The sequence below is a fragment of the Rhinolophus sinicus genome, linkage group LG11 (assembly GCF_036562045.2).
Source record: "Rhinolophus sinicus isolate RSC01 linkage group LG11, ASM3656204v1, whole genome shotgun sequence".
Classification (NCBI taxonomy): domain Eukaryota; kingdom Metazoa; phylum Chordata; class Mammalia; order Chiroptera; family Rhinolophidae; genus Rhinolophus; species Rhinolophus sinicus.
Window position 1 is genome coordinate 7,410,424 of NC_133760.1, and position 26,642 is coordinate 7,437,065.

At 52.2% G+C, this 26,642-nt stretch overlaps 1 protein-coding gene across 1 annotated transcript in view; it reads right to left on the reverse strand.

Moving 5' to 3' along the window:
• Window positions 1–8,107: 8,107 nt before the first annotated feature.
• ARHGAP35 (Rho GTPase activating protein 35) overlaps window positions 8,108–26,642 on the reverse strand; it is a 123,123-nt gene continuing 104,588 nt past the window's right edge. The window contains exons 4-7 of the mRNA XM_019752602.2: window positions 22,243–22,320; window positions 20,489–20,620; window positions 13,762–13,867; window positions 8,108–13,202 (exon numbers count right to left, since the gene is read on the reverse strand). Coding sequence (XP_019608161.2) covers window positions 12,845–13,202; window positions 13,762–13,867; window positions 20,489–20,620; window positions 22,243–22,320 — 674 coding nt within the window. The 3' untranslated portion in view covers window positions 8,108–12,844. The remainder of the gene's footprint in view (window positions 13,203–13,761; window positions 13,868–20,488; window positions 20,621–22,242; window positions 22,321–26,642) is intronic.

Consider the following 26,642-nt stretch of genomic DNA (forward strand, 5'->3'; position numbering starts at 1 on the left):
CCGGATTTTTCAGGCACTGGGACACATGTATCCGAGGAACTTCAGAGATCAGGATCCTGAGGTCTTATTTCCACTCTCCCCTTACGCCACGCCATCCCCGCCACAGGGACGGGAACCCCAACATCCAAGCTCCCCCCTTAGATCATAAATGGGAACTCAGGGATTGTAGCACCTCACACAGAGAACATAGACCCAGGCATCTAAACCAGGACTTCTCCACTCTGGTAGGAGATCCCACATCTCTCCTTCCCAAGCCCCTTCAGCAGCCTGGCATGGGAGTCTCCAGGCACTTAACTGCTCCTGGGAGACACCAGAGCAACAAATGAAAATGTGGCAATACTCTTAGGAGAGGCAGGCAGTCAGGGGCTCAGCAAGAGCAAGGGCTCGCTTCTAGTTGGACAGATAAAGAAAGGCATACACACCTCTGAACACTCGTGTGCACTGGCTAATTGGAACATTCACTCTTGTTCATGATGACCACAGTTAAATGACTTGGGAGTGCTCGCGTTCTGCTCATCTTTTCTCCATAGCAAAGTTCTGAGCTGGGTTCTATTGTTCAGCCCATCTTACAGCCAGGGAAACTGAGGCATAGAGTGACTAGCCTGTTGGTGATAGTCTCTCAGCCAGTAATATTTCCCTGCAGAGACTTGTTATGGTCAGCTAGCTCAGGTCACTGGCTCTTGTCTACTGATACTACTTCCTGCCCGTGTGGCCTGGGCAGGTACCATGGTTCATTTAATTCTAGTACCCATTTCATAACATCATTGTGAGCATGAAGTAAGTTCATCCAACAGTTCTCAAACTGTGACTTGCACTGGTTCATTCCTAAGACCCTCTCAGGGGGTTTGCTTGGTCAAATTTTCATGCTGAGATGTTTTCTGCCTTTTTCATTTCATTCTCCCATGAGTGTCTGGTGGAGTTTTCCAGAAGCTGTATGACATGTGACGTCAAAACAGACTGAATGCAGAAGCAGTCATGAAGATCCATTTGTCTTCTGTTACACTGGACTTTAAAGAGATTTGCTAAAGTGTGAAATAATGACACTCTACTTGCTAAATTTTTTTGTATTGGACAATGTATTTTTCATAAAATGTTATTTATGTTAACCTGTAATGGGTTTATTATTGCTATTTAAAAATCAGCGTTATCTTTAAAAATTCTCAGCTGTAATTTCTGATATGGCTTATAAAACACAAACAAAAGCTCTTTGGTCTTCCTTAAGAATAGAAAGCAGTCCTGAGACCAAAAAGTTTGAGAACTGCTGAGTTGAGCCATTGAAAGCTGAGAACAGAGGCAGGCATTAAATATGCTAGATATGATTATATACATCCAAAGACACAGACGCACTCAAGTACCCAGATGCAAATCCTCTTACCTAGACACCAGTCACGGAGTCACGGATAAACTCTCTCTCTTTCTCTCTCTCTCTCTCATGCACACACACACATCCCAGTTGAGGTCTCAGTTTCCCATCTGTGAATTGGGGATGGGGCTGCTCTGTGATGTGTGCCCTTCTGCATCTGATGATGCAGGTGGGAATAGGAGAGCTCCTGGGCCAGGGTGTGCATCAGGCTAGGCCCCAGGTGGGGAGAGCTGGGAACCGAGGAGTCTTTAATAAAGGACTCTTGATAAAGGTTTGGAGGAATCCAGAAGGGCTAGTGCAGCACCCAGGGCAGGCAAAGCAGTGAGCGGTTACCACCTGGGGTTTGAAGGGATAGCAGAGGGAGCTGTTAGGGGGTCCTGAGACTGCGGCAGCAGAGACTTTCATGGTCTCATATCCCACACGTCCTGTCCTAGCCTGGCTTCCCAGCCTCTCAGTTGCATTCAGTTCTCCCTGACTTTCCTCTGCTTTGGAGTCATTTCCCATCAAAGTACTGAGACCCCACTACTCCCAAAGCAGCCTGGGTGGAAGAGATGGGGAAGGATAGCATGTGCCCTTGGGAGGTGATGAGCTCCCTGTCACCAGGGGAAATCAAGAAGAGGGACAAGGATTTTGGTATGTAGTGAGAGCATGGCAGTGTGGGATATATGTGTGTGTGTGTGTGTTTTTTTGGGGGGGATTTCAATGACTTCTACTTAAACATTCTCCTCCATTGGGAGGTGGAGAGCATAGTTTTACAGAGGCTCATGTTCTCATTCTGGCTCCAGTTGTGTGAGCTTGGGCAGCTTCCTTCATCTCTCTGTGCCTCATTATCCTCATCTGTAAAATGCCTAGTTAGGGGAGCAGGTGTCAGGTCCGAGTCCCCAAGGGGGTATTCATCCCAATAGTGACAAAACCCCTCAGAGCTGAGTCTCCTTCTACTTGAGACCTCCTGGGGCACACCTGAGATACCTGAGTTGCCAACATATCCCCAGGCTTTCACTTCCCAGGAAGTCCTACTTCATGTCGGATCCACGTCCCTCTTGCTTCCCCTCCTGCACGTAGTGAAGTGAGGGTCCCCAGAGGCAGGCCTGGTTCAAGGCCAACATCCGCTGAGCCAGATGTCTCCCATGGACCGGGACGGCTAGTGGGGTAAAGCATGCCAGGGATGCATTCTTTGAGAGGTCAAGCTCATGTTCAGTTCTGAGTGTGAAAATGTTTTAGTTTAGATGATGAGGGGTCATTGGAGACCTAGGTCACCTAATTTGGCCCCCGAGTTGTCCTGTTTTGGTTTTGATCCATGTATCCAGTAAACATTTATTGAGCACTTACTATGTGCCAGATGCTCTAGGGACCCAGCAGGGATGAAAGAGGCAGAGGTTCCTGTCACTTGAGCTGGCATCCATCCTAGGGGGGTATCAGACAACAGACAAAACAAGAAAAAAACGTATGCCAGATGGAACTAAGTGCTAAAGCAACAAACAAAGCAGGTGTGTGTGCGCATGCAGGTGCAATTACACGGAGGCTGGTCAGGGATGGAGAATTACTGGAATAAAGGAGTTGGGGAAATGAGAGAAGAGCACCCTGCACCTACTCAATAAATGGCCCCATGAGGAAGTGTCACTTGACACCTGGGTGTCGTCCCAGGTGCCTGTCTCTGCCTCAGTCCCGCTTGCTACTCACTTGGCCTCCCATCTCCTGGCCCCATCTTGTCCCCTTTAGGCCACGCAGGGTGTCAGGGAAGAACCTCATAGAGGACCTCATAGAGGACAACAAGGGCTGACCTGTCACCTGTCCATAGGTGCCGGAAGAACACAATGAGCCTCAGTGGAACAAAGTGAGATGATTGTTATGCCCAGCAGAGCATCAGCATCGTGGGGCTAGTCCCCTGCACCCAAGTGACACAGGTAGAGGCTGTGGGTCCACATGGATGCCACAGCACTAATTTTGGTAGCAAGCAGCAAACCAGCCACTGCATTCCCCTGGGGAATGAGCAGCACATGGTGGTCACTCTATCATCACCTTGACCCCCTCACCCAGGAGACCAGCTGCAGAGACAGCTCCAGGTATGGGATGGTTAGGCTTTGTGGGTTTGGCACACCTGGAGGGACGTGCAGGCTGCTCACAGTGCTTGGCTAACTACCTCTCCCAACCCAAGGGCTACCCCTTCCAGATAGAAAGGGGCTCTCTCTCCACAACCTTGCCGTGTCCCCCTGGAGAAGGGATGAGAGGCTGAACACTAGCTGGGGAGGGTGGGGCAATGATGAGGTGCCTTCTGCAATTATTAAGCGCCCACTCCTCGCCGTCCCTACCTGCCATGCCTTCCTCTACAGTCTGTAGGTAATAATACCAATGATATCAATAACAATGACAGTGCCGTGGAGGAGAGTGGTGGGGGATTGAGTAGTGCCCCCCCCAAAGGATATGTCCACGTCCCAACCATGAGACTTGGGAATGTGACCTAATCTGGCAAAAGGGTCTTTGCAGATACAATTAAAGATCTCGAGATGAGATTGTCCTGCTTATCCAGGTGGGCCCTAACTCCAGCGACAAGTGTTCTTCTAAGAGACAGAAGAGACGACTCATAGAGGAGAAATACACCAGGAGAAAGGAGAAGGCCATCTGAAGATGGAGGCAGAGATTGGAGAGATGCAGCCCCATGCCAAGAAAGGCCTGGAGCCACCAGAAGCTGGAAGAAGTGAGAAACACTGTCCTCTAGAGCCTGCAAAGGGAGCACAGCCTTGCGCAGGTCTTGATTTTGGGCGTTTGGCCTCCAGCCCTGTGAGGGAATCCATTTGTGTTGTTGGAAGCCAGCCAGTGTGTAGTCATCTGTTAGGGCAGCCTTGGGCTTTGCAGTCAGATGGCTGGGTTTCAAATCCTGGTTTCCACTACAAGCTTGTGATGTTGGACAAATCGTTTGGCCCTTTTGTGCTTCAGTTCCCTCATCTGGAAAATGGGAATAATGATAATGCTTATGTCATAGAGTTTGTGTGAAAATTGAGTTGATACATGAAAAATGAATAAAACAGGGCCTGATACCTTGTAAGTGTCCAAGACCGGTTAGTTTTTGTTACATGTTAGCTAACAGTTAGGTCAACTGCTCTTCAGTCCCCACCTGGGAGGCACAGTCCCTGTGAGCCTGTATCTCTCGAATGTCCACTTTCTTCTCCCTTCTCTCAGCGCCTGCAAACCCAACTCAGCCTCTTCCCTGCTCAAGCCACGTCCATGGCTCCCCAGTGCCCTCAGGACAAACTGCAAGCTTATTACCTTGCCCTACAAAGCACTGTGTGGCTTGGCACCTGACCACCCGTGACGGAATGGCTGGATAAGTGGATGGACGGATGAAATGACAGGAAGAGCAGCTCGTCCCCCTGCTTCTCAGCGTGCTCCTGGGACACTTCCACCCCCATTTCTCAGAACCTGCCTCGTCCCTAGTCTCTAGTGCCCCTTCTAATCTTGCTTTCCTGTCCCCTCTGCCTTAAAACTCCCCCTAACCCGGTTTCCAGCACTTCCCGGGCTCCACCAGGGTTGGGCAGGGCGGCGCTCTGCTGACCCCTGGTGGTCGCATAGAGTAACACACTGCATTCTCCCCCGTCGGGCCGTGGGCCCGGAGCTCCGGAGCGCCTAGTACGTGTTAGGTGCCGCTGTAGCTTGCGGAGCACAGCGCCCGCCCTCGTAGGTTTCACAGGGTAGTGGGGGAGACAGACGGTAATCAGATACACTACAGTGTCAACCTGGAGTCATCCCGCCTTCTCTCTCTCTGTCACATGCAATCTTGAGCAAATTGTGTCACCTTGACCTTCAAGATAGCCAGACTCCCACCTCCTCTCTCTGCTTTCACTGTTGCCGCTCTGGTCTCATCCACCATCAATTCCTTCCCAGTTCCAGGTTCAGTTACTGATTTCTCTTTTAGCCTCAGGTTTCACTACAGCTCAACAGTGTTCATTCTGTTTTAACCCAGTATTTTGTTTTTGTTTCTTTTTAAGGAGGGCACAGCTCACAGTGGCCCAGGTGGGGATCGAACGGGCAACCTTGGTGTCATCAGCACCACGCTCTAACCAACTGAGCTAACCTGTCACCCCAGTTGTTGTTTTTGTTTTGTTTTAATTAAAAATTATTGGGGTGACAATGGTTAGTAAAATTACAAAGGTTTCAAGTGTACAATTCTGTAATATGTCATCTATATATTACATTGTGTGTTTACCACCAAGAGTCAGTTCTCCTTCTACCACCATATATTTGACCCAGTTCATTTTGATGTTTTTTTGACTTTTGAAACATTGCACTGGAATATTTTTATCTTGATCACGCTGTGTCTCTACATAACTTGATCACTAAGTTTTGTAACCGAGGCAGGCGAGTGCCTCACTCACCTCACCCTGGTCCCTGTTCTGCTGCGATGTCACCTCCTTGGAGGTCTTCTTGACCCTCCTAAATATCATCCCTGTTCCCCCAAGGCCACATCCTTCCTAACTCCTTTTCTGCGCCTGACATTATGGCATACATCCATTTCTTTGCCTATTTACTGTCTTTTCCACTAGATGTCAGCTCCAGCTGTATCCCCAGGTGCCCGGTACAGGGTAAATGCTCAGGAAATGTGTTAGGTAGGCGGATACAATCGGGATGAGTGACAAGCAGAAACGTACTCCTGAAGAAGAGAATATTTCTTTGAAAGCAAAGGAGTCCATCTTGGTCTGGGGTCAGGCAGGGCTTCCCTGAGGAAGAGTCCTTGAAGCTGAAATCTAAGCGTTAAGGAGGGAGTTAGCAAGGAGGGGTGGACAGGGAACAGCATGTGCAAAAGGCCTGAGGTGGGTGGGCCCTCGGAGAGCCAAAGGCTGGAAGGCAGGGTGCCAGGTCAGGCTGAAGAGTTTGGGCTTTCCTCTAAGGGCGCTGGGGAGCCCTGGAAGGTGATAAGTCAGGGGTGGCAGGGCCAGATCTGTTTGGAAAACCTCCCTCTGGATGCCAAGAGGAGATGGAAGGGGTGAGACTGGGGGCAGGGAGGCCAAGGAGGAGGCCAAGGAGGCTGAAGCAGATTCCATCAGAATGTGGCAGGGAACGAGGAGGAAAGCCACATTTAACAGCTACATGGAATTTAACAGCTACATAGAGGGTAAAACAGAAGTTGGAGGTGGGTCCAGTTGACAGGAGAGTGATACCCCAAGGAGACCTCCAGCGTCTCTGGCTTGTGGGGGATGGACAGGTTTGAACAGAGGGGCCAGGAGTTAGGCTGTGGGTGTGTCACACTGGAGTCCCCAGGTGGAGTGTCACCGGCAGGTGGACGTGAGCGTTGTGCTTGGAACGGAGGTCTGGGCTGGAGAGTCACGTGGGAGAGGTCGGCTTATAGACGGAGAGTCAAATCAAGGGCATGGTTGAGACCACTGCGTTCTACAAACTGAGGACCTACCATGTTCACGTCATTTTGTTGGGCATCCTAGGAGGACATCTGGAGGAGCCACAGGCCCTGTCCCCAAAAGGCTCTTGACTTGGGAGGCTGAGAGGTACAAGTCCACAAGGCCACATGACTTGGACATCAACCCGAGAAAAAGACTGGTTTATGTCACCACACAGTGCCGGCTCTGTCCTGTAGAGATTTTTTTTTTAAAGAACAAATTGAATCAATGTGTGAAAGGGTCAGGGAAGGAGCTTGTAGACCAGGTGAGGAGCTGATGGGCAGAGGTGTTGGGGCCTGTGGACAGAAGGAATTCCAGGCAGGGAACAGCACAAGCAAAGGTCTGGAGGCGGGAAGCAGCCAAGTGCATTCAGAGAATGAAAATGATTTTGACTGGTGCTGGGGGTCTGCCTTGAGGAGTGGGAGGGCAGGGCTGGCTGGGTCCAGAGGGAGGGGTCCTGGCGTGGACGTCCACAGTGAGACTGCCCCGTGAGAAACCCCTGTAAACTGGCCTCTCGTCTCCAGCTCCTGCTGACGGGCAGCCAGCGGCTGTCTGGAGACCGGAGGAGAGCCTGAGCTCTGTGGGAGGGTCTTGGTCAACGAGGCATGTCTGCCACAGGCACAGGAGGGAGAGAGGCCTCGCACGACTAGTTCCCACTCCTGCCATAGGCAATGCAAAGCCAGGTCTTCCTTCTGGAATAACTTCGGGGTATGAAGAACATGGGTTGGAAGGGGCAAGCCTGAGGTCAGGGAGGTGATTTAGGGTGTGGAGGTGCCCCCGAGTCCAGGTGAGCTGCAATGAGGGCCTGTGCCCGAGCAGGGGCGGTGGGAGCAGGAAGGTCACGGCTGCAGTTGGACCAAAGGAGCCTAGAAGGAAGGCGTGAGGCGGGAGCGGGGACAGAGTGGATTGGGCCTGGGTGACTGAGGCTTCTTTGGAGGGCAGCCAACCTCCCTTCCTGGAGACACAGGTCCTGAACGAAGGTGGTCACAGAGGCTCTCTCCTATCTCCTAGGCCTCTGGGCCCGTGGCCACAGGGGTCTGTGGGTGGTGCTTTGGATAACGACCTGAAATAAAGTACAAGAGCAACACATCGACTAGGGGAAGCAGATCACTCTGCTAGAGGAGGAAAGCAGGTAAGTGCTGGGGGAGGCTGCGAAGCAGGCCGGGCACAGGCAGGGCTTGGCAAGCAGCTCAGGGGGCCGGCCCTGCTGGAGAACGCCTACCCCTCCCTGTGGCAAAGAACTCATTCCTCCTGCTCGAGGGTCCTTGGACGCGGCTTCTGAGGATGGAGCCAGTGTCCCCACGGGGCCTGAGTGGGCAGGAGCCCAGCAGGAGGGGCCGCCTTCACTTCTCTCAGGTTTGGTTTTTTACAAGACGGATTTATTAACTATGATACATATCACATGAGGCCTTTTCAGTTTTTTACACCATTCCCATTGAGACAAGTACAATACTTTGTAGCAAATACATGATTTTAAAAAACAAAACCAAACAAAAACACCTCAGTCAGAGAGATGCCTCAGCCTCAGTTGCCGGCTGACCATGCACTAGTCAGGTTGGAGCCTCAAAATACCCACGACGTGTTCAAAAAAACAAAAAAAGTCTGGAAATTAAGCAAACATTCCTAACACCATCTAGAGGATGTCCTGGTTAAAGCCCCTAAAATACAAAGAAATAACTGTTATACTTTCTTTACATACAGTTCTCCACTTTTGCTGCAAAACAGAATTTTGGGCACACGGCCAGACTACTAACACATTTCAATACCATTAATGTTTGTTTTTCTCAGGAAACTCAAAATATTTGTTAATTCAACATATATAAAGATCATTTAACATGTGAAAATACAAGTACCAGAAAAATAAGCTGGCAGCAGCACTATTCCAAATTTTCAAACAAGTTTTATTCCCATACAATTCAGAGACATTTCCTTTTTCTTTAATGTACACAGGGAACATGATTCTTTTTTATGCAAACAATAACTTACGCCCTGTCTCAACTACATTGAAAGTGTAACATCACTGCTGTTTGAGCAGCCGAAGGAGGGCTGCTGGGGCTGGCGGGGTGGGAGCGGAGGGGCGGTTACCTCTGACCTGGAGGAGTCTGCAGGCAGGCAGGCCAGCTGAAAGGTGGCCCCCAGAGGAGGGAAGGATCCCTAAGACAGCGACACAGGCACAGCCCAGGGGCGGCCCAGACCTTGGGAGAGGAGAAAGGCCTTTTCCCTCACACCATTCCCTCCCTGGTGCCATCCCCACCAGTCCCAGATGTGACTTAGGTTTCTGGCATACAGGACTGTCCTTTCACCTAAGTGCAAATGAGTGGCTTGAACCTGCCAAGCAACAGGAATGAGGGCAACTGGCCACTGTCTGCAGAGCACTGTGACTAACCCCAGCTCTTTGGGCCTGGGGCCTGTTCCCACGAACCATGGCAGACCATGCCCATTACACATGAGGATTGTGGAGTGAGGGAACCTGGTCCCCAGCAACTCACCCAAGTCCCTAGGGCTTCCTCCCCCTGGAAAAGCAGCAGTTGGCTGAGCAGAGCCCCAGTGGCTCCCAGTCCACTTCCTTGGCCACCGTCCACTACTTCGTGTAGCAGACACCCCCAAAGCAGTGTGTTCTCACAGGAGAGGATGTGAGGAGGGCACAGACAGGTGATTTTAGGTTACAAATGCTGCAGTTTGTTTTCAAGTTTCAGGGCTGATGCTGGGACACCCCTCCCCTGGGGGTCGGTCTCCCTGGAGGCTCCCATCCCCACCAGGAGCAGAGGCATTGGGACAGGAAAGGAGTGCACTCTCCCGGGGCCCTCTGGCCAGCACTCTGCTCCTGTATCATCCGCTGTCCACCCTGGCAGACACACAGGCTGCTAGAAAAACCGCCTGGCAGCATGCTTCCTGTGTTAAGCAGGAAGACAGACCAAGGTGGTGGTGGGGTGCAGAACCCACAGAAACAGCACTGCCAAGTTCTCAGCATTGTTTCTCAAGTGTCAAGCGATGGGACCGACTTGACAGTATGCAGATACCCGATGGTAACACAACCAACAATTTGGGCTGAATCTACAAGCAATGCCTCCTGACCGTGGACCGACTCCCTCCCTCCCAGCATGGCAGCATCAGAACCAGAATCAGCCTTCCGCTTACAACCAAGGGCTGTCCATTCTCCCCAAGCGTGGCATCTACACTCTTGCGGGCATACAAAGAACACTGGACAGAATAAGAGCTGCTAGACATACCACTACTCTGCTGTGGGACACGGAGCAAGTCCCATGCCCCAGCTGACCCCTTCATGCCTGCCATCTCAGTTCTGAGCTGTGGGTAGCATTCTGTTTAAGGCAGTGTCACAACACACGCCCCGGCTCTCCCTCGTGGGTCTCCTCCAAGTGCCTATTTGGTCCGAATGCTGACCCCCAACTGGAAGCTGAGGCCCAGACCTGCTACTAATAGCAATGCCAACTCAGAATGACCAAGAAATGTCCCCTAGTCCGAGTCAGTGTGGAGAAGCAGAAAAGAGAAGCTTAAGAGTTAGCAAACAGAAACAAGAGGAAGCCTTGGAACTTCCTGCCCACTGTGGCTCTGACGGGGCATGAGCCACCAGTCCCCGCCCGCACCTTTCAAGTCCTGGCAGGACACCCGCAGGCGTGAGGGGACTGCAGCTTCTCAGGCTGGCTACCAGGGGGCACTGTGGGGCTGCACCCGGGTGAGGATGCAAAGCACAGCCGCTCCTCCTCTGCCCCTCCCCTCCCCACGCACCCCAAAAATCCCCTGCAATGTGCATATCGGTGCAGGGATGGGTGGTGTGGGAAGCCAAGGGCATTGGGGGAGAGTTCCTGGTGCAGAGCTGAGGTTGCAGGTGGCAGTACATGTGGGAGGTGGCCTAGTGCCCCAGCACAAGGTGGTGGCAGTGGAAGGGAACCAGGCTACCTGTTTTAGTTCACACAAGGGACAGTGGCTCCAGGCCACTCCCATGGCTTTCCTTCAACTGGAACCCAATACCTTGATGGGCTGACTGGGGGTAGGTGAGCATGACCTACAAGAGTGAGAAATTCATTTCCTCATCTGCCTGGGGGCCTGCCAACCTCTTGTGAAAACTAAACACAAATACCCCCTTCCAGCCCACCCCAACCTACAGCATCAGGCACAGCTCCACCAGAAGGGAAAACACCCATCATCCAACACTTACAGAAAACATTCATGTACCTTGGGTTTGCTTTTTGACTTGTTTCTTAAAGAGGGGGTAAAGCCTGCAGGGATAATTTAGTTTTCCCAAGCACCTTATTTTGCCCTACGAGAACTAGAACGGTGAAGGTATCCAGCTTATCCAGAGGAAGTCAGCAAAGGGCCTGCCACACCCTCCAGTCCATGAGAAGCGGCGGGGGCTGGGGTGGCTAGGGGTTGTTCTGAGGCACCTTACGGGAAGGCCGCCCAGCTGAGGGGACCCAGGGCCCCCTCAGACACACCACAGGAGCTGCTCCTTAAAGTGCACAGAGACCCTCAACCCCACACCCACCCCTGGGTACCTTAGTGTCAGGCATCTTCACTGCAGAGGCCGTGGCCCAGCCACCAGGGGTGGAGGGCAGCCAGTATCTGTAGCAGCCTTCGCAGGGTTGATGTGTTTGGGGGGTGGGGGTGGAGGGCAGAGGTGGGGCATGAGAAGGGTTCTCCCAGGGGCCAGTGGAAAGGCCAGGAAGCCGAGGGGAAGGCCATTTCCCAGGAAGTGCTGGGGAAGGACACGGCAGGGGGGTGGCGGTGGTGTGACAGGCAGGCAAGGGTTCTCCTCGTGACTCTGCTGGCCTTTGTGCCTGTAGCTCCTCTGGGCCCTGCTGGCCTTTGGAGCATGAAGGATGCCCCTGGGCGGGCGCCAGCAGACCACCGTACTTCAGTGCCCCACACCTGCCCACTTCCCACAAATACCCCTGCTGGCGGCATACTACGGCCCAGGATGAAAATGATTCCACTTCAACACCAAGTAAACTAAACCAAACCCCAAATGCACCCCGGCACCCTCCACTGTGCCCTCCCTCACAGGCATGCCCTCCCCCCACACACGCACATGCGCACACACACACACACACACACACACGAAGTAGTGTTTCCACAGCCTGTTCTGTGTCCCAAGGCAGACCAGCTTCCAGGCTGGTCTGCCGGTCTCCCCAGCTCTTCGCACCAAGGGCTCAAACTGTCTTCTTGGGGAAAGGGGGATCTGGGGACAGGACATAAGTGGGCCCCTAACAGGCTCTCAGGCAACCACCCCTGGGCCTCCTTGTTTTGCTGTCACAAAGACAAGAGCCACCTTCCTTCCACCTGTTTCCCTCTCAGAGAGGTGGGAGGAGAGCTGAATCTTGAGGTCTGTAGTCTTTCTTCCTGTAGTGTCTTCCTTTTTCTTTTTTAAAATTATTACATGGGTTTTTCCATTTTCCTCCCAGTGTTCCTTTGTTGTAAAGGGAATGTATCCCCGAAGCCTGTGAAGGGAGGGGCTGTGTGAGGGCCATCGGGGAAAAGCCTCTTTCTCTTGGTGCAGGCGCGAGGCTCCCTCCCTCTGTTCTGCCGGGCCGGGCACTCGCCCTCAGCACTGTACCTAGGGGTGGCAGAGCCGTGGCCTACGTGTTCCCAAGGAGGTTCCAGAGAGGCTGCACCCCCAACTAGGGGTGGGGGTGCAGATATGGAAGGTGGGAAGAGACAGACGTGTTTTCCTCGCGGCCTGAATCTTGGAGCCTCCTCTTCCCGCTGGCAAAGGCCAGGGCTGTCCCAGCAGCAGGTGACCCGAGGCTGGTGTGCGTGGACAGGTGGGCCGGCGTCAGGGAGCAGTGAGCGTATGGAGGGCCACTGGGGCCACTGCCTGGCCAGTTCAGTCCTCAAAGGGGTTCATGTCAAAGGGCAGGGCCCCCAGCCGCCGCCTGCAGCCAGCCCCAGGCTCAGGGTGCCTGACGGCCCAGCCTATGGCGGACTGTTGGCTGGTGCTACTGCTGAGGTCCTGAGGAGGGGACAGGGGAGAGACAACCCCCTCCCACACCTGCCCCAGTGGACCTGGTTGCGTTCAAGGCCAAATGCCACCCTGAAGAGAGAAGACTGAGCCTCCTTTTGCCCAGGCCTTGGGGACTCACAGCGTGTGCTCGGCTTGCAGCTGGGAGGGGAGCAGTGGCTGCATCGGGGACTGGGGGGTGGGCGGAGGCGACTGGGGGGGTGACGGCTGACTGGTGGCCGGTGTGGAGGTGAGGAAGGGCACGGTGGAGGCCACGGCAGAGGGGGAGCTGGGCGTGGCGCCAGGAGGCTCGCTGATGGGCCGATTGTAGAAGAAGAAAGGGCACTGCTGGATGAAAAGCTCGATGATTGTCTGGTAGGTGCGCGTGGCCGTCAACGCGTCGACGGTGCTGAAGTCAGGCCGCATCAACGTGGGCCAGAAGCAGATGGACAGGTTCTCGCTGGTCATGAGATTCACCTTGTTGTTGTGGCTGACCCTGCAGGTGACAGCAAACTCACGGTCAGAGCCCCTCAGGGCAGGGGGCGCTGGCTGAGGCTCTATGCCCTGCCCCGGGCCATGTGTGTGCTCAGGGTCTGTCATCCCGGCTGCTCTCCCTGCCTGCCCACCACAGCGTGAGGACAGAAGAGCCCTAGGCACAACTCTCCATGCCCCATGCCCTGCTCGTGTGCCCACGTGACAAGTCCCCACAAGCCCCAGCGTGGACAGGCTGCCTCAGGGATTCTAACCCAGGCCACCAATGTAGGTGACAACATTGGCGATGCAGAGATAGGGACTGTGTGTGCCCCAAGACAGAGATCGATAGAACACCACTTAGTCAACAGAAAAATATCTTTGCATAACAAAACAGACCTATTTTGTGTGAATAAATTCAGGAAAAATCCCGTAAACAGGTTTCCTGACTGCAGCGTTCGCACCCACTTGACTGCAGTTAGCTGCCAGGCCAGCCCGTCCCCAGGCTGAGGACCGAGCCTTGCTCACTGGCCCTGACTGGTGATTTCTGGAGGGAAACGCAAACAGCAAGCCCTGCGCCTTACTTGTTCAGGTGAGAGATGACGTATTTGAAGACTTCGTGGTTTTCCTTCGGGAATTTCCTGAGTACGTCCTTCAGGGCGTGCAGCTTCTGCTCCCGGTCATTGATTTCTGAGGACAGAGACAAGCAGACTTTCAGGACGGTAGCTGGTGAGTATTCTGGGGCTCAAAGCAGATACTGATCCCGGGCAGTTGGTGAAACCAGTGGGACGGTCACCTAAGAGTGTGCTGTGTTGGACCTTCCTGGAGGCAGCCCAGACGAGGCCAACCCCATTCTTTGTCCCCGAGCCTCTGCCCAAGGCGGCACACCTGGCAGTGGCACAGGCCCCGGGGCCAGGCCTACCTCTGGGTCCCAGGCCCCCACTGAAGGGGTACACTGTGCGCCTGGGGCTTCCTGGCCCCCACCATCTGAGACTCAATGATCTAAAAGGGACTCCACCATAAAGAACACCATTCTTTGCTCATCCGGTTGCCCTGGAGACAGGCATCTCAACGCAGAAAGCCCACTTACTTCCTGACCAGACGGGTGAGCGCTGCCACCCACCCACACCAACAGACTGTCTAAGGAGGGACTTTGTCACAAGACCAGGGCTCTGTCCTTTCCCTAGAGCCATAGGGACCCTCCACACATCTTCCCTATTGGAAACAGTGGGGGAGTCTCATGCAGTCCATCAAAGGGACTACGTGCCCCTTTCCTCCCATCGCCCACACTCACCCATCATGGAATCCCAGCGTGCTGGGAGAGCGAAAACCCGCTCAAAACCCGAATGGAATGCTCAGCCCACGCCAGGCCTACTCCAGTTAGTCCTCACGAGCCTATGAGGCAGGGGCCATCATCAACCCATTTCAAGGATGAGGCATCTGAGGCCCTGAGAAGCTGCACAGCCTGAGTGGAGACCACTATGCTTCCTGGGTCCTGGCTCCCTCTCCCCGAGTGGGCCTGGTCTGCCTTGGCTGGGAGAGTCAGCTGAGGCCAGTGAGGTGAAAATGGCCCAGAGCCCACTGAAGTCAGGTGGCCGAGACAAGTTTCTCTGAGTGTGGGAAGACATCCTGAGGCTACTTCCTGGAACTGACGGCTACCTCTAGGAATCCAGGGCTCAGAAACACCACAGCAGGGTCATCCCATGAACAAATTGTAAGCTATCCCACAACTGAGGGTTGTGGAGGTGGGTAGACAGGGTCCGTTAAAAAATACGATGGTTCCTGCTCGGTTTGGGGGATGGGCTCCTTTGGAATGGAGGAAAACGCTGGACCCTCTCCCCACAAATAAGCTGTGTACAAGTCTGCCTGTGATGCCTGGAGATTCGCGGACTCCCCAAACCCATGTACTCTTTAGGAAGCCTGTAGCCTCCGAGTTAAGAACGTCTGCAGGAGGTGACGTGATCATAGGGTCACAGTCTGGGGAAGCATGTGAGGAGCCCGGCTCAAGCTAGACTTGGAAGGACAGATGGACTGACACAGCCGGCAGCGGAAGGGCCTGGCAGGGAGGAAGTGCCATGCACTGATCCAGAGCCCAAACCCAACCCACGTGGTCCTGGGTATAATCCTGTCTCTGACACCAACCATGTGACCGTGGGGAAGTGACACATCTGAGTGTCAGTTTCCTTGTCTGTGAAAGGGGCTGATGACAGTGCTTCCCAGACTCAGTGACGACATCGCGGGAAGTGAAGAGCTCAGGGCTGGATACACAATGAGACCAGGAGGCTAGCCTGACTTTCAGGGACATAAGTGGAAGGGGAGGCTGCAAAGATGGGTAGAGACAGCTATCGAGAGCGTTTGCTGGCAGGCCAATGAACACGAAACTGGGCAAATTTTTTGACTTGAGAAAAACAGTGTTTTGGTAACACTTGCCTAACATTTGTTAGAAAATGACTAAAAAAGCCACAGGAACTAATTATGTGGGGCCATTATCAGCTTCCTTTCTCTGAACCCAAGATTTATTTTAAGGGTTCAACCTCAAGGGCACGCTCTCCCTCTGGCCTTGAGTTTCGAAACACTTTTCCTGTTAAGTTTCAAGAAAAAAGTTTACTTAAAAAAAGTAAGCTTCTCTAGGAGGATGAGCGATTGTATTGAAGAATACGAGAGGCACGTGCATGGCTCAGTGTCTCACTTAGTCAAATAATCGTGCCCCTTCCAGATGTGAGCTCAGCATAGGTTTTTCTCCTCCGTGCCCGCCCGGTGCCGGTGTCAGCATGACACAAACACAGCTGTGTTTGTTTTAATTAGCAGCACCTTCACCTAGGAGCTGAGCCTCACCCGCCCTCCTGGTTGGAGGCAGGAAATGGGGCTGGCAAGGCCATCGTCTGCCGGGGATGGCCCTCTCCTTCCTATCTGCTGAGCAACAAGGAGGGTTGCTTCCTCTCTCTTCCTTGGGGGGAAGGTGGGGCAGGATGGAGGTTACAGAGCCTGCCTTGATAGTAATTCATGGATGCCCCAAGAATGCCAGCCTCCCTCCTGACACAGTGAGGGGCCTGACAAGGGTCTAGGTGGCCACCTCCTCATGCTCCCTGTCCCTCTCCCCCTAGCTGCGCGGTGCCGAGGAGCCTCCAGAGGAGCCTCTGGCGTGTGGCAGGAGGAGAAGGGAAGTCATCAGGAGAGCAACAGGAAGTCTCCCAGTGCAAAGCCTGGACCTGCGTCTACCACACAAAAAACAAGGCCTATCTTGCTGACATCCTTCTGACTCGACCTCGTTCACCTCCCACAAGCGAGAGAACCCCCACCAGTGCCAAGGGACCGACTCCAGGCTCAAACTGGCAGCCTTGTCAAGGTAGTCACAACACCAGGGATTTCCTTCCTCTGGAGATGCCGGAATGCTGGCGGGAAGATTTAACAGGAACTCTGTGCAGCCCTCACCACCACCCGAGTGAAGGTGGGGCTGAGTTTACCCCACATGCTGGCTGAGAAAACCTGCTCAAGAGGCGACGCCAAGGCACAGGCTGGTGCGGGGGAAGGTGGGGTGTCTCCTTGTTCAGCACACCTGCCTTCCACCAGGCTGCAGACTCCTTTCCAACTTTAATAAACCTCTTTGAAAGGGGTGGGAAGGGTCTTCACAGGGCTTGGACCTCCCAAACTAACACACAATACTTCTGAAATTCGGGTCAGCCAGGAGGGGCATTTTCAGGCCAGCTGAACCAAAATGAAGTCTGGACACAGACCAGGCAATTTAGAACAATGACACTCCAAGAACTCAGGAGAAGGAAGATGGGACAGCCAGAGGTATACAGATAAACCAAGGCTGAAAGAAGTCAAAATACTGGCCCAAGGTCACACAAATTGGTGCCAGGGACCCTAAACTCCATTCTGGTCCTGGCTGGACCACTCTGTTGCCATCTTTGGCACCCAGGATGCTAAGCTGGCTCCAGGTCTGGGTCTGTCGCCGCCCAACTCGGTGCCTAGAGGAAACTCCGATGGCCTTTGACCACCTGGCATACGTGCAGCAGCAGGAGAGGACAACACCCGCTCTGGGCCACACCCCTTGGTGAGGCACGCAGGCGCGCCCAGGGTGTAAGCCCCACCTCTCCCTCAGGTGGGAAATGACTCCAAGGCCGAGACCGCACTCTGGAAGATGCTGGCTGTCCTTCTCCTGGAGGCATGGCCTTGCAGTAACCTGCTCAGTGTCTCCTACCCCACCAGACGGAGGCAGGGCCTGTGCCCTTGTCCGTCCCTGTCTCACACGGGGCCTGGCATGTGCTAGAAGGTGAGGAATACCCTCCGTGACCGTAAGCAGCTACCTGGACAAACAAGAGGAAGCAGGATCCAGAATGTGCAACATCACAGGCAGCCGTGAACAAGAGGCCGTGAGCAGCCAGGCGGGCTCGCCGGGGGCCGTGCAGGCCTGTCATTCACGGCCTCTGGCCCTAAGGTCTCCTCTGTAGACGGGAGACGGTAGGTTAGCTGGCATCCTGACCATCTGGGTCACACACCCCTTGGACCACCTGATGCAAGTTGCTGGCCCTCTCTGTAGACTAAAATGTGCACGTGGAATTACAAGCAGTTATAGGGGCTATAACCTCTGGACCAGGACACAGCCAGCCCTTCTGGCCCCAAAGACAGGGCACTGGGTGGAACGGAGGGACTCCACATGGGTCGTGGTAGGGCGCGGGGTGTTGTGAGAGGAAAAGGAGCTGTGGCGCAGGAATAACTGACAAAACTTTTTAGAGGCCAAGGGGACATGTCTGGACGAGATGGGATGGGGAATTCAAAGCTCTTTTCTCTACCTCCTGAAATCCTGGGCCTACCTGAAGCCATAGCTCAGGTGCCACCTCTACCTTCCTCCTTCCTCACTGTGTTTTCTGCATTTCTAGTTCCGCTTGCTTCACGTTGTCTGGCAGAGAGCGGCAGTGTGCACCCGGGGAGGGCAGGGTCAATGTCTCATCTCAGAACAGCTTGCCACTCCCTAGCGGTATGTTGTTATTCATTTCTGAATCTCCCACACATCACCCTGAATGTGGTAGTAAGATAACTGGTGAATAATCACAAAAATCTCTATTTTCTGGGCACATTTTCAGCATGCTCAATATTGTGAAATTCTGGATCTAACAAAGCAATTTGATAGGGACCTTGATATTTGTTGTGATGGGATGTGAAACCATTTCCAGGCCCTGAACACACAGACACAACAGCTCTTAGGTATTAAGTGGAAAGAGCTGGTCAAGTTGATGTTGCCATGGAAACCCAGCGAGGCCGGGAACAGCTACTTCTGGACCAGAGAATCTTTGTTCCGTAATGTCCCTTCACAGACTTGGGCACTGCCTGCCTGGTGTGTCTGCTTCAGTTAACTAGCCCCTGACATGTACAGTCCCACTCTTCACTCAGCTGCTTTGGCTGTGAGAGGTACCAAGTCAGGGAGACACATTCCCCGACACCAGGTTCAAGACAGGGAGCCCCCACTGACTAGCTTGGGGCACAGGAAACACACAATGGCAAGAGGAAGGCGAAAATCTCCACCCTTCCCCAGGCTGCAGTAGCAGCAAGAAGCTCCCTTCCTCAGCACTGGAAGCTGTTGTAGGAAGGGCAGCTGATTCCCTATCAATTACACCTCCCTCTTCTGCCCCCCACCCCCCTCCAAAAACAAAAAGATGCCATGTCAGCAATTCCCGCAGAAACAATGGGATTTTGTTCGGTGTCATGACCCTACCAGCCTCTAGATGGCGCCAAGTCAAGACAAATGCTGACAGGAACCCCCCAGCTCCGAGCAGGCTGGGTACCAGCCCACTTCTAACTTCCGCCCAGAGCCGAGCCCAGGTGGGAAGTAGCTGGCTCCGGATGGAGATTTCCTACGCGGTTCACATCTGGAGACATGATTGCTGCGAGGACCTCTATGTTGACAGAATCAGAGCAGAAGCTGGCACCTGTCCCCACCCCTAACTCATCTGGAGAAACACTGACTTCCTGTCCTGAGCACATGGGAAAGGCCAGGCCACCTCGTGATAATCTACAACTATGTGTTTCTGCCCCCCCCCCCCGGTGGGCTTGGATGCGATTAGGAGCTGTGAACAATTTTAATCTGCTACAACTGTTTGGATAAAATGTGGTGAAGGCGGCACCCAGGTGCGGAAACAAACATCACGGGAAACGCAGACCATGGAAGGTGACTGCAGGAGCCCTGCAGCCCAGGCAGCAGTCAGGTTTTGACGGGGGCACTTTCACAGCTCAGGGGTGGCTTCTGTCAGCACCGCTATTCCCTGAAGCCATTAAGAGTCTGTGACCCAGGACTTAAAGCCCTGCTGATTTGTGACCTCCCCCAAATTTCGCCCGCACCATCAGTCTGGTGAGTAAAATGTGCTTGCTCAAAACTCCCTCTTTTGAATTGGGAGGTGACAAGATGAGACTAATGTCCCGGGGTCCAAGGAATATGGCTCCCTTTCCTTCTCCCCACCTCCTTGGTCGTGGGCAAAAACACTCCCTTCTGCAGTGGCAGAGCAACGGCTGCTTCCGGGAGTCTTGGCCCACCAGAGGTGCCAACTTGGAAGGCAGCCTTTGGCTCAAAAAGATAGGAATTGCCACACATGAAAAGCTCCGAGAGGTCAGGCCGCCTTTGCAGCATTACACAAAGTCCAGGAAAGTGTGCGCAGCAGGAAGACTCCCAACCAGGCGGACCACTGCCTCCCGAGAGAGGCAGGCTAGGGCGGAAATAGCTGTTGGGGCAGGTGGGACAGCATGCAAAGGTGACCCTTAAAACCGGAGGTGCTAACTTGCTGCAGCCCCAAGTGCCATCTGGTCGGGGTCACTGTCACTGTTCTTCTCCCTCCAGAGGCTGGCTTCCTCAGCAGCTGGCTGCCTGGCCCCAAAGCACATGCTAACTTCCTTGTATGGCAGATGGCAGAAGCGGGGTGAGTGAGAGGAGCGGAAAGGAAAGGAAATAGCTACCACTACACAGGTCTGTGGCGGCCTCGCCTCCAGACCTTCCCTAATGTCATTTCATAACAGGAGTAGGGACAGTGACGTAGGAAACTTAGGGTCAGGGAAGGTTACACTGTGCACAGGCAAAGCAGCAGGGATTAGAACGAGTCTGACATCCATGCTGGGCTCTTAACTCACGGAGTTTGGGGGAACCTTGCTATAACCCTTAGAGAAGCATCTCCGGTCTACAAAGTCCCTTTGGCGGAATCCTGTTAGTTCCCTTTCCTAGTGGCCTTCAAGCCTCAGCTCCAAGGGCCCGAGCGTCGGCTCCCCGAGGGCAGCACCCCTCCGTCCACTCGCGGGGTGCGGGGTGGGGTTGCCAGTACTCACTGTGCGCCTCCACCAGATCGATCTGCATGTTGTACGGGACCAGCGGGTCTGGCAGTTCTGAGAAAAAGCTCTTCATGGCACCAGCCACAGTGTTCACTGTGAAGTCTTTCTCGGCCAAGTCCAGGTTGTGGTCTGAAAGGAAGTGGGAGAGTGAGGCCAGACCAGCCTAAGCTGGGCAGAGGCAAAAGGCACACTCAGTGCTTGGGAGGGGTGTCACGGGGGGTGGACAGAGAAACCGCGAGGACCATGGGGTGCTGCCCAGGGCTGGCCTGGGGCCTGGGCAGGGACTTGAGAGACGATAACGGGCTGGACATGAGGGGGCGGCCCTGGGTGAGCCTAAGAAAAGGTTTTGAGCTCCACAGAGGCCGACACCCAGCACCTCCTTCCAAGGTCACCCTTGAGTACCCCTCATTCTGTGCCATCCAGGTCCCCACGTCTGCTTGGATGTGTTGCTACCTTTTCTTTACATGCCTTCCCTCAGGGAAGACAGGAAGAAGCTTTCCTGAAAGGCTGGCTCACTTTTCCCGGTGGCTTACAGACACGTTAGCAACCATCTTGACTGCTGCACCCACCCTTGTCCCTCGTGGCGATAGGACAAATAGACTCACTTTTCTCCCTTGGGCCCCTCCCAGCTTATGAGGCCACTGACCTTTGTCTTTTTTTTTGCAGACTTTATTGCGTTCCTGATTAGTAAGTAATCACCTGCTGTTCCCATTTAACAGGTTATAAACTGTGTTACAGATTCCTGCATAAAGAGCACACACGCCTACCCTCATTCTGACCTCATGCTTCCTATCCCCGCAAGATTAACAGGTGTTTCCCTTCTCGCGCGTGTCACCGCCTCCCACTGCCAGCTAGCAGGGACTGACTATGGTGCTGCAAAGTGCTATGGCCCTGGGTGCTCGGGCGGGGTGCCTGCTGCTGCTGGCTGGCTGCGCCCTGGCTGGCTGCTCTGTCGCGCAGGCCAGCACGGGCTGCCTGGCTTCTGAGCCTGGCTTGGTCTCCTCAGGCCCAGCCATGTTCTGAGTCAGACCCCACTTTGATCCTCAGCTTACCTTCTTCTCTGGCCAGTGACACCCGAGAACTTTGATTGCTTTGGCTCATTTGCTTCTGGCACTGGGACGTCTCGTCCCACAGAGTGCTCAGTTCTAAGCAAGGTTAGGATGAAATAGGTTTGGCCTCTCAGAACTGACCTAGCTTAGGAGATGGGAGTGCCTGCCAAGAGTGAGTCTAACTCACGAGAGTTCAGCTTTGGGAGTCTGGATCCCAGACTCAGCTGATCACAGAATGAATGTTCCCTCGCTTTCTTTCTCTTGTGCAGGGACTTTGTGAAGAGGACACTCCTGAGGCCCTGGCAAAATAGGATTGTTTTCTCAAGCCAACTTTTGTACCGTGTGCCTGCTATTACCCCGGCACGGCCCAGTCCCATGGAAGCAAGGCCCTTCGGCGGTGAATGAGGCACGTGCCAGGGTGACGTGGAACAGCACCTGTGGGTGGCGATGTGGGGGAGCAGCCGGCTGTCGCAGGCTTGGCAGAGTGAAGCTTCCGTTTGCTAACAGGGACCCCTCCTCATGGCAGTGTGACCATGGAGGTAAGCTAACTGGGGCCAAATGCTTTCTCTTTCTCAGTCACCGAGCCAGCACCTCTTGCTTTGGGGCTGTGTGTGGCAGGAACACCCCCAGACCCCCACAGGGCCAAACTGCAGCTCTCGAGGGGCTCCACTGGCAGCTGGGCTGTCGCGGCTCTGGCCTTACCTTGATCAAATTGTCTCTGCAGGCTTTCCATCTCTGACTTGTTCCCGCTGACCCGGTAGATGCCTTCAGTGCTCAATCCTGAGGAGGAACAAGCAGGCATCTTAGGAGCAGGAAGCGGGGGGCAGAGACTGAGGAAGACTGGACTCGAGGGAAGAAGGGGCTGTGCCCGAGGCGCCCACCCTGAGAGGGGAATGGGGCGAAGCGCTCTTGACTCTCCTAGAAGCTTCAACCCACTTCCCCCCATATTCCTTTTCACTTAAAGATTTTAAAATACTTATTTTTTGTAAAAATTAAAATAATATAGAAGTACATCGACCATAGACAACTTTGGTCTACATTTTGATGTATACTCTTGAATTTTAATTTTTTAACAAAATGGAGATAATACTATGTTTTAACCCACCCTTTCCACTTACAAAGTATGTTGTGAACTTACTCTAATCATTAAATATTCTTACTCTGTTACAACATGATTTTAAAGACATCAAAGTATATAGTAACTTTAAAAATAGTTCTATTGTTAATCATTTAGGTTTTCCCAAGTTTTCACTATTAGAGATAACCCACAATTATGTTTTTTGGATAGCTGGTAAGTTTAACAGATTCTTGGCAGGGTGTATTTCTTACTTTGCTGAATTTCCTATTCACATTCTTGTTCATTTTCTTGTAGGAGTGGATCTCATTTTGTACTTGAAAGGTTTTAAAATATTAAGGAATTAACTATGTTAATATGTTATAAATGTTTATATTTTCCCCCCTTTTTCTTATCTGCCTTCTACTTTTGTGTATTAAATTCTTTTAAGTACATAATTCAAAACGTTTAGGTTTTTAACACCATTTTCTTTATGCTTTCCTTTATTTTTATGCCTAGAACAAATTTTCCTGTTCATAGATCAGATATTCTCTATTTCTTCCTTCTTCTTAGTTTAAGTTCTTTTTATTTTCTTTCTTTCTTTCTTTCCTTTTTTTTTTTTTTACATTTAACACTGTGATCCTTCTGGAACTTACCTGGTGTACGGTGTTAGATAAGGGAAAAAAACCAGTACAAAAATTCAATGAAATCATATAGAAGAATGTGAAGTAGCAAGTAAGAGACTGACTTTCCCACCCTCCCCCCTTGGCAGAGGAAGCTCTGTCCAGCGTGGAGCGGATTCTAAGCACTGTCCACCGACTTCATTTCCCCCTCTCAGGGAAGGAAAGTCCATTGTTGTCCCCCTTAGATCACCGTCTAAAGGACAATGAAGTCAGTGTGAAAATCAAGATGGGATCTCATGGCCAAAGCAGCCCTGGTACTTTCTGAAGATGGTGGTTTGGAGCAGCTCTGGCTGGCCAAAAGGGCGCTGAGCGCCCACGGAGCGCCCTGGGGCCACCTCAGAACAGCAGAAGGCATGTGGGCAGCCCAGAGGCCCGCAGTCAATTAGCAGGCTCCTGAGAGCCAACTGTCTCAACATCAGTTCTCCGCGTAATTGCCGCCTCTGGAGAGGCGCCCATCAGGCGAGATAAAAGCAGTTAGCCTGCCTGTTTCTGGGGCCCCAGATTAGTGGCAGGTGAACTTTGAAGAATATTGAAACAAAACTCATCAATTCCCTGGCTTAAAAGCTGTTAATTGCATACAGGCCTTTCACCCCAGAGAAAAGGGGGTTAATGGACTGGCCCAAAGCACACCCTATCGTGCAATGTCTAGTTACAAAGGAGCTGCCATCACTGCACTCAGTGAAAGAAATGCTCACACTTCCCCAACCTGAGGCCCTGGATGCAGCCCTGCTCAGGGTGACCTTTCCCACAGCACATGGTCACCTGCCGTGTACTGAGCAAGGTGCTTTTCTGCATCCGTCCACCGCTCACTCATTTATTAAAGGATGACGATGCCGAGGGCCCCTATGGTAGGAGCTACCGGACAGAGAGAATACAGATGAAAAAAGTGAGGTTCAGACATCCTGGGCCCAAATCGCACAGCGGGTAAGAGGTGGAGAGGTCTAAGCCCAGGGCCTTTCCCATCCTTCTGTCTTCACACTGTTCCAGAAGATGCTTGACATTTATCCACCATGCTGGGTCCAGACCACAGTCTTTCGCCCCAGATGAAATATCACACTTGAGTGCCGTCCACTGGCTCTCAGTAGCTTTTGAGATGGTACATCCCCTACTGCTGTCAACCCCAAAGGTCAGAGGTCACAGATGGCCCTCTTCACCATCCCTAGTTAGTAATTTTACAATGGTCTCTTTTCTCAGTGATTTTTCTAAACATGTTTAAACTTTCTACCTATTTCACATCTCAGGGAACACATATCAATCACATGCTTACACATGAACTCATCCACATTTGGGCAGGCCCTGGATGTGTGTCAGCAGGCTCAAGTTTCCACACCATAGGCTGAAACAAGGACTACTTTCTAGTCCCCTTCCCTTTACCCATCAGTGCTCTCTATGCAAAGAGAGCAGTGGTATAGATGGCAGGAGCTTTGAGTCCATGACAATGGAGTGTGTGCCGTTCCCGAGCCCAGTGTGGAGGGAGGCCCGGCTGCAGAAGCTCCTGACATCTTCAGCCCACTCCATTACCTCTGGCAACCCTGACCTTCAGCTGGGACAGGAGGGTCCTCTGTACTGTCTCCTAAGACCACCATGCAGGGCGGGAAACAAAGTGCAAATAATCTGGAAATCATCAGGGGTGTGGGCCTGCTGAACCCCACTAGATGCATGATCACAAAAAGGGAAGCATCTGAAAGTGCAAGGCCAGCTCCAATTAATCATCAACTTAGTATTTCCTGTAATCTGCATGCATGTTTATTTTACGAAATCCCATTTTAAAATAGCAATACTGACCTACACAACACCATGGCATAAATTAGGAAAGGTATCATTTGCTTGGCCAGTACAATTTCTCACAACTACTAATTAGACATCAATTAAATAAAAACAAAAAACTTAGAGCAGACTGCAAACTCCAGGAAGGTTGTTAGTGAGACAGAGGACTAGTGACACGGGTGAGGACACGGGTGAGAACTAGGACGCCCGGCAGCATGGGCATCTTGCCAAGGAGCCCAAGACCAGAGCAGGAAAAGGGCTGGGGTCCTGCAGGCAGAGACACTGGATTCCAAGGGACCCACTGACCTACACAGAAACATGCCACGGTGACTGGCTCACACCGGCCAGCAGAAAACAGAGTCCTTACCAACAGTGCCCACAAGCACTATGTCTATTCCATACCCACAAGCCCACTTGGAAAAGCTTCAACGGTAAACTCTGAGGCATCTCTACACTCCAGAAATCGCCAAAGACCCACTCATGCAGTCTCAATGACAGGCCTTTTTTCTTTCTTTTGTTAAAAACACCCTACTGGTTTCAAATATATACTATGTTTTATGTTTAAGTTAATCTTTCGGAATGGAACAAGAGAAAGTTCAGAATGGCCAAGGTCACCATCTTCAAATATCTGAACTGCCATGTAGAACAGTCTCGTTTCAATGGCTCAAGAGAACACAGAGAGCTCTAACTACTAAGAATGGAAATTACAGGAAGGCAAATATCCTCTCAATATATAAAATAACTATGTATCATCACAGCTGTCATTCACTGGAATGGGCCAGAGCTGTTGAACGACCTCCTCATGGGATGGCCACCTGTCTGGGATGCTGTTTAAAGAGAAATACCTCATCTAGGAAGATAGCTAACAACAACAATACACCATTGACTGAATGCTTACTATGTGTGAGGCACATAATACTAAGTGCTTACCAGACATTTTATATTAGCTCTCACCATAGCCCCTTCAGAGAGGTTACTATGAACCCCATTTTGGAGACAGAAATGTAGAGGCTAAGGGGTCAAGTAATAAGTAATACGCACAAGGTCAGAGAGTGAGTGGGTTGTGATTTGAACCCCATCTGAGCCTAGAGCCTCTGTTCTTTTACTTCTATGTTCTCAAAATCCCGCATGCATCCGAATCACCCAGAAAGCTTGTTATAACAGAGGTCCCAGAGCTCCACCTGTAGTTTCTAATTCTGTGTGTCTGGAGCTGAGCCCAAAAACCTGCATTTCTGATACTTCCTGGGGGATACGGCTGGTCAGGGAACCACACTTTGAGAACTGCCACTCTACAAGATGGCCCAGGCCTCTAACTAAGGTCTCTGACTCCTGAATTCTGAATTCTACCAATTCTTGACTCCTGAATTCTACCGTTCAATAACACTGGGGTGCGGGGGGCAATATATAAAGAAAAACAGATACCAAATACTTTAGGAACAAAGCATTTACAGAAAGTGTTAAAATTTCTATTTTTTTTAATGTAAGCCATCCCTGATGCATTATTGAAACTTTTAACCATGACTTTATAAAAATATTCAAAAACAGTAAAGAGAAAAGCAAAGAAGCCTTATTCTTTCTTTCAGTAAATACTGACTGAG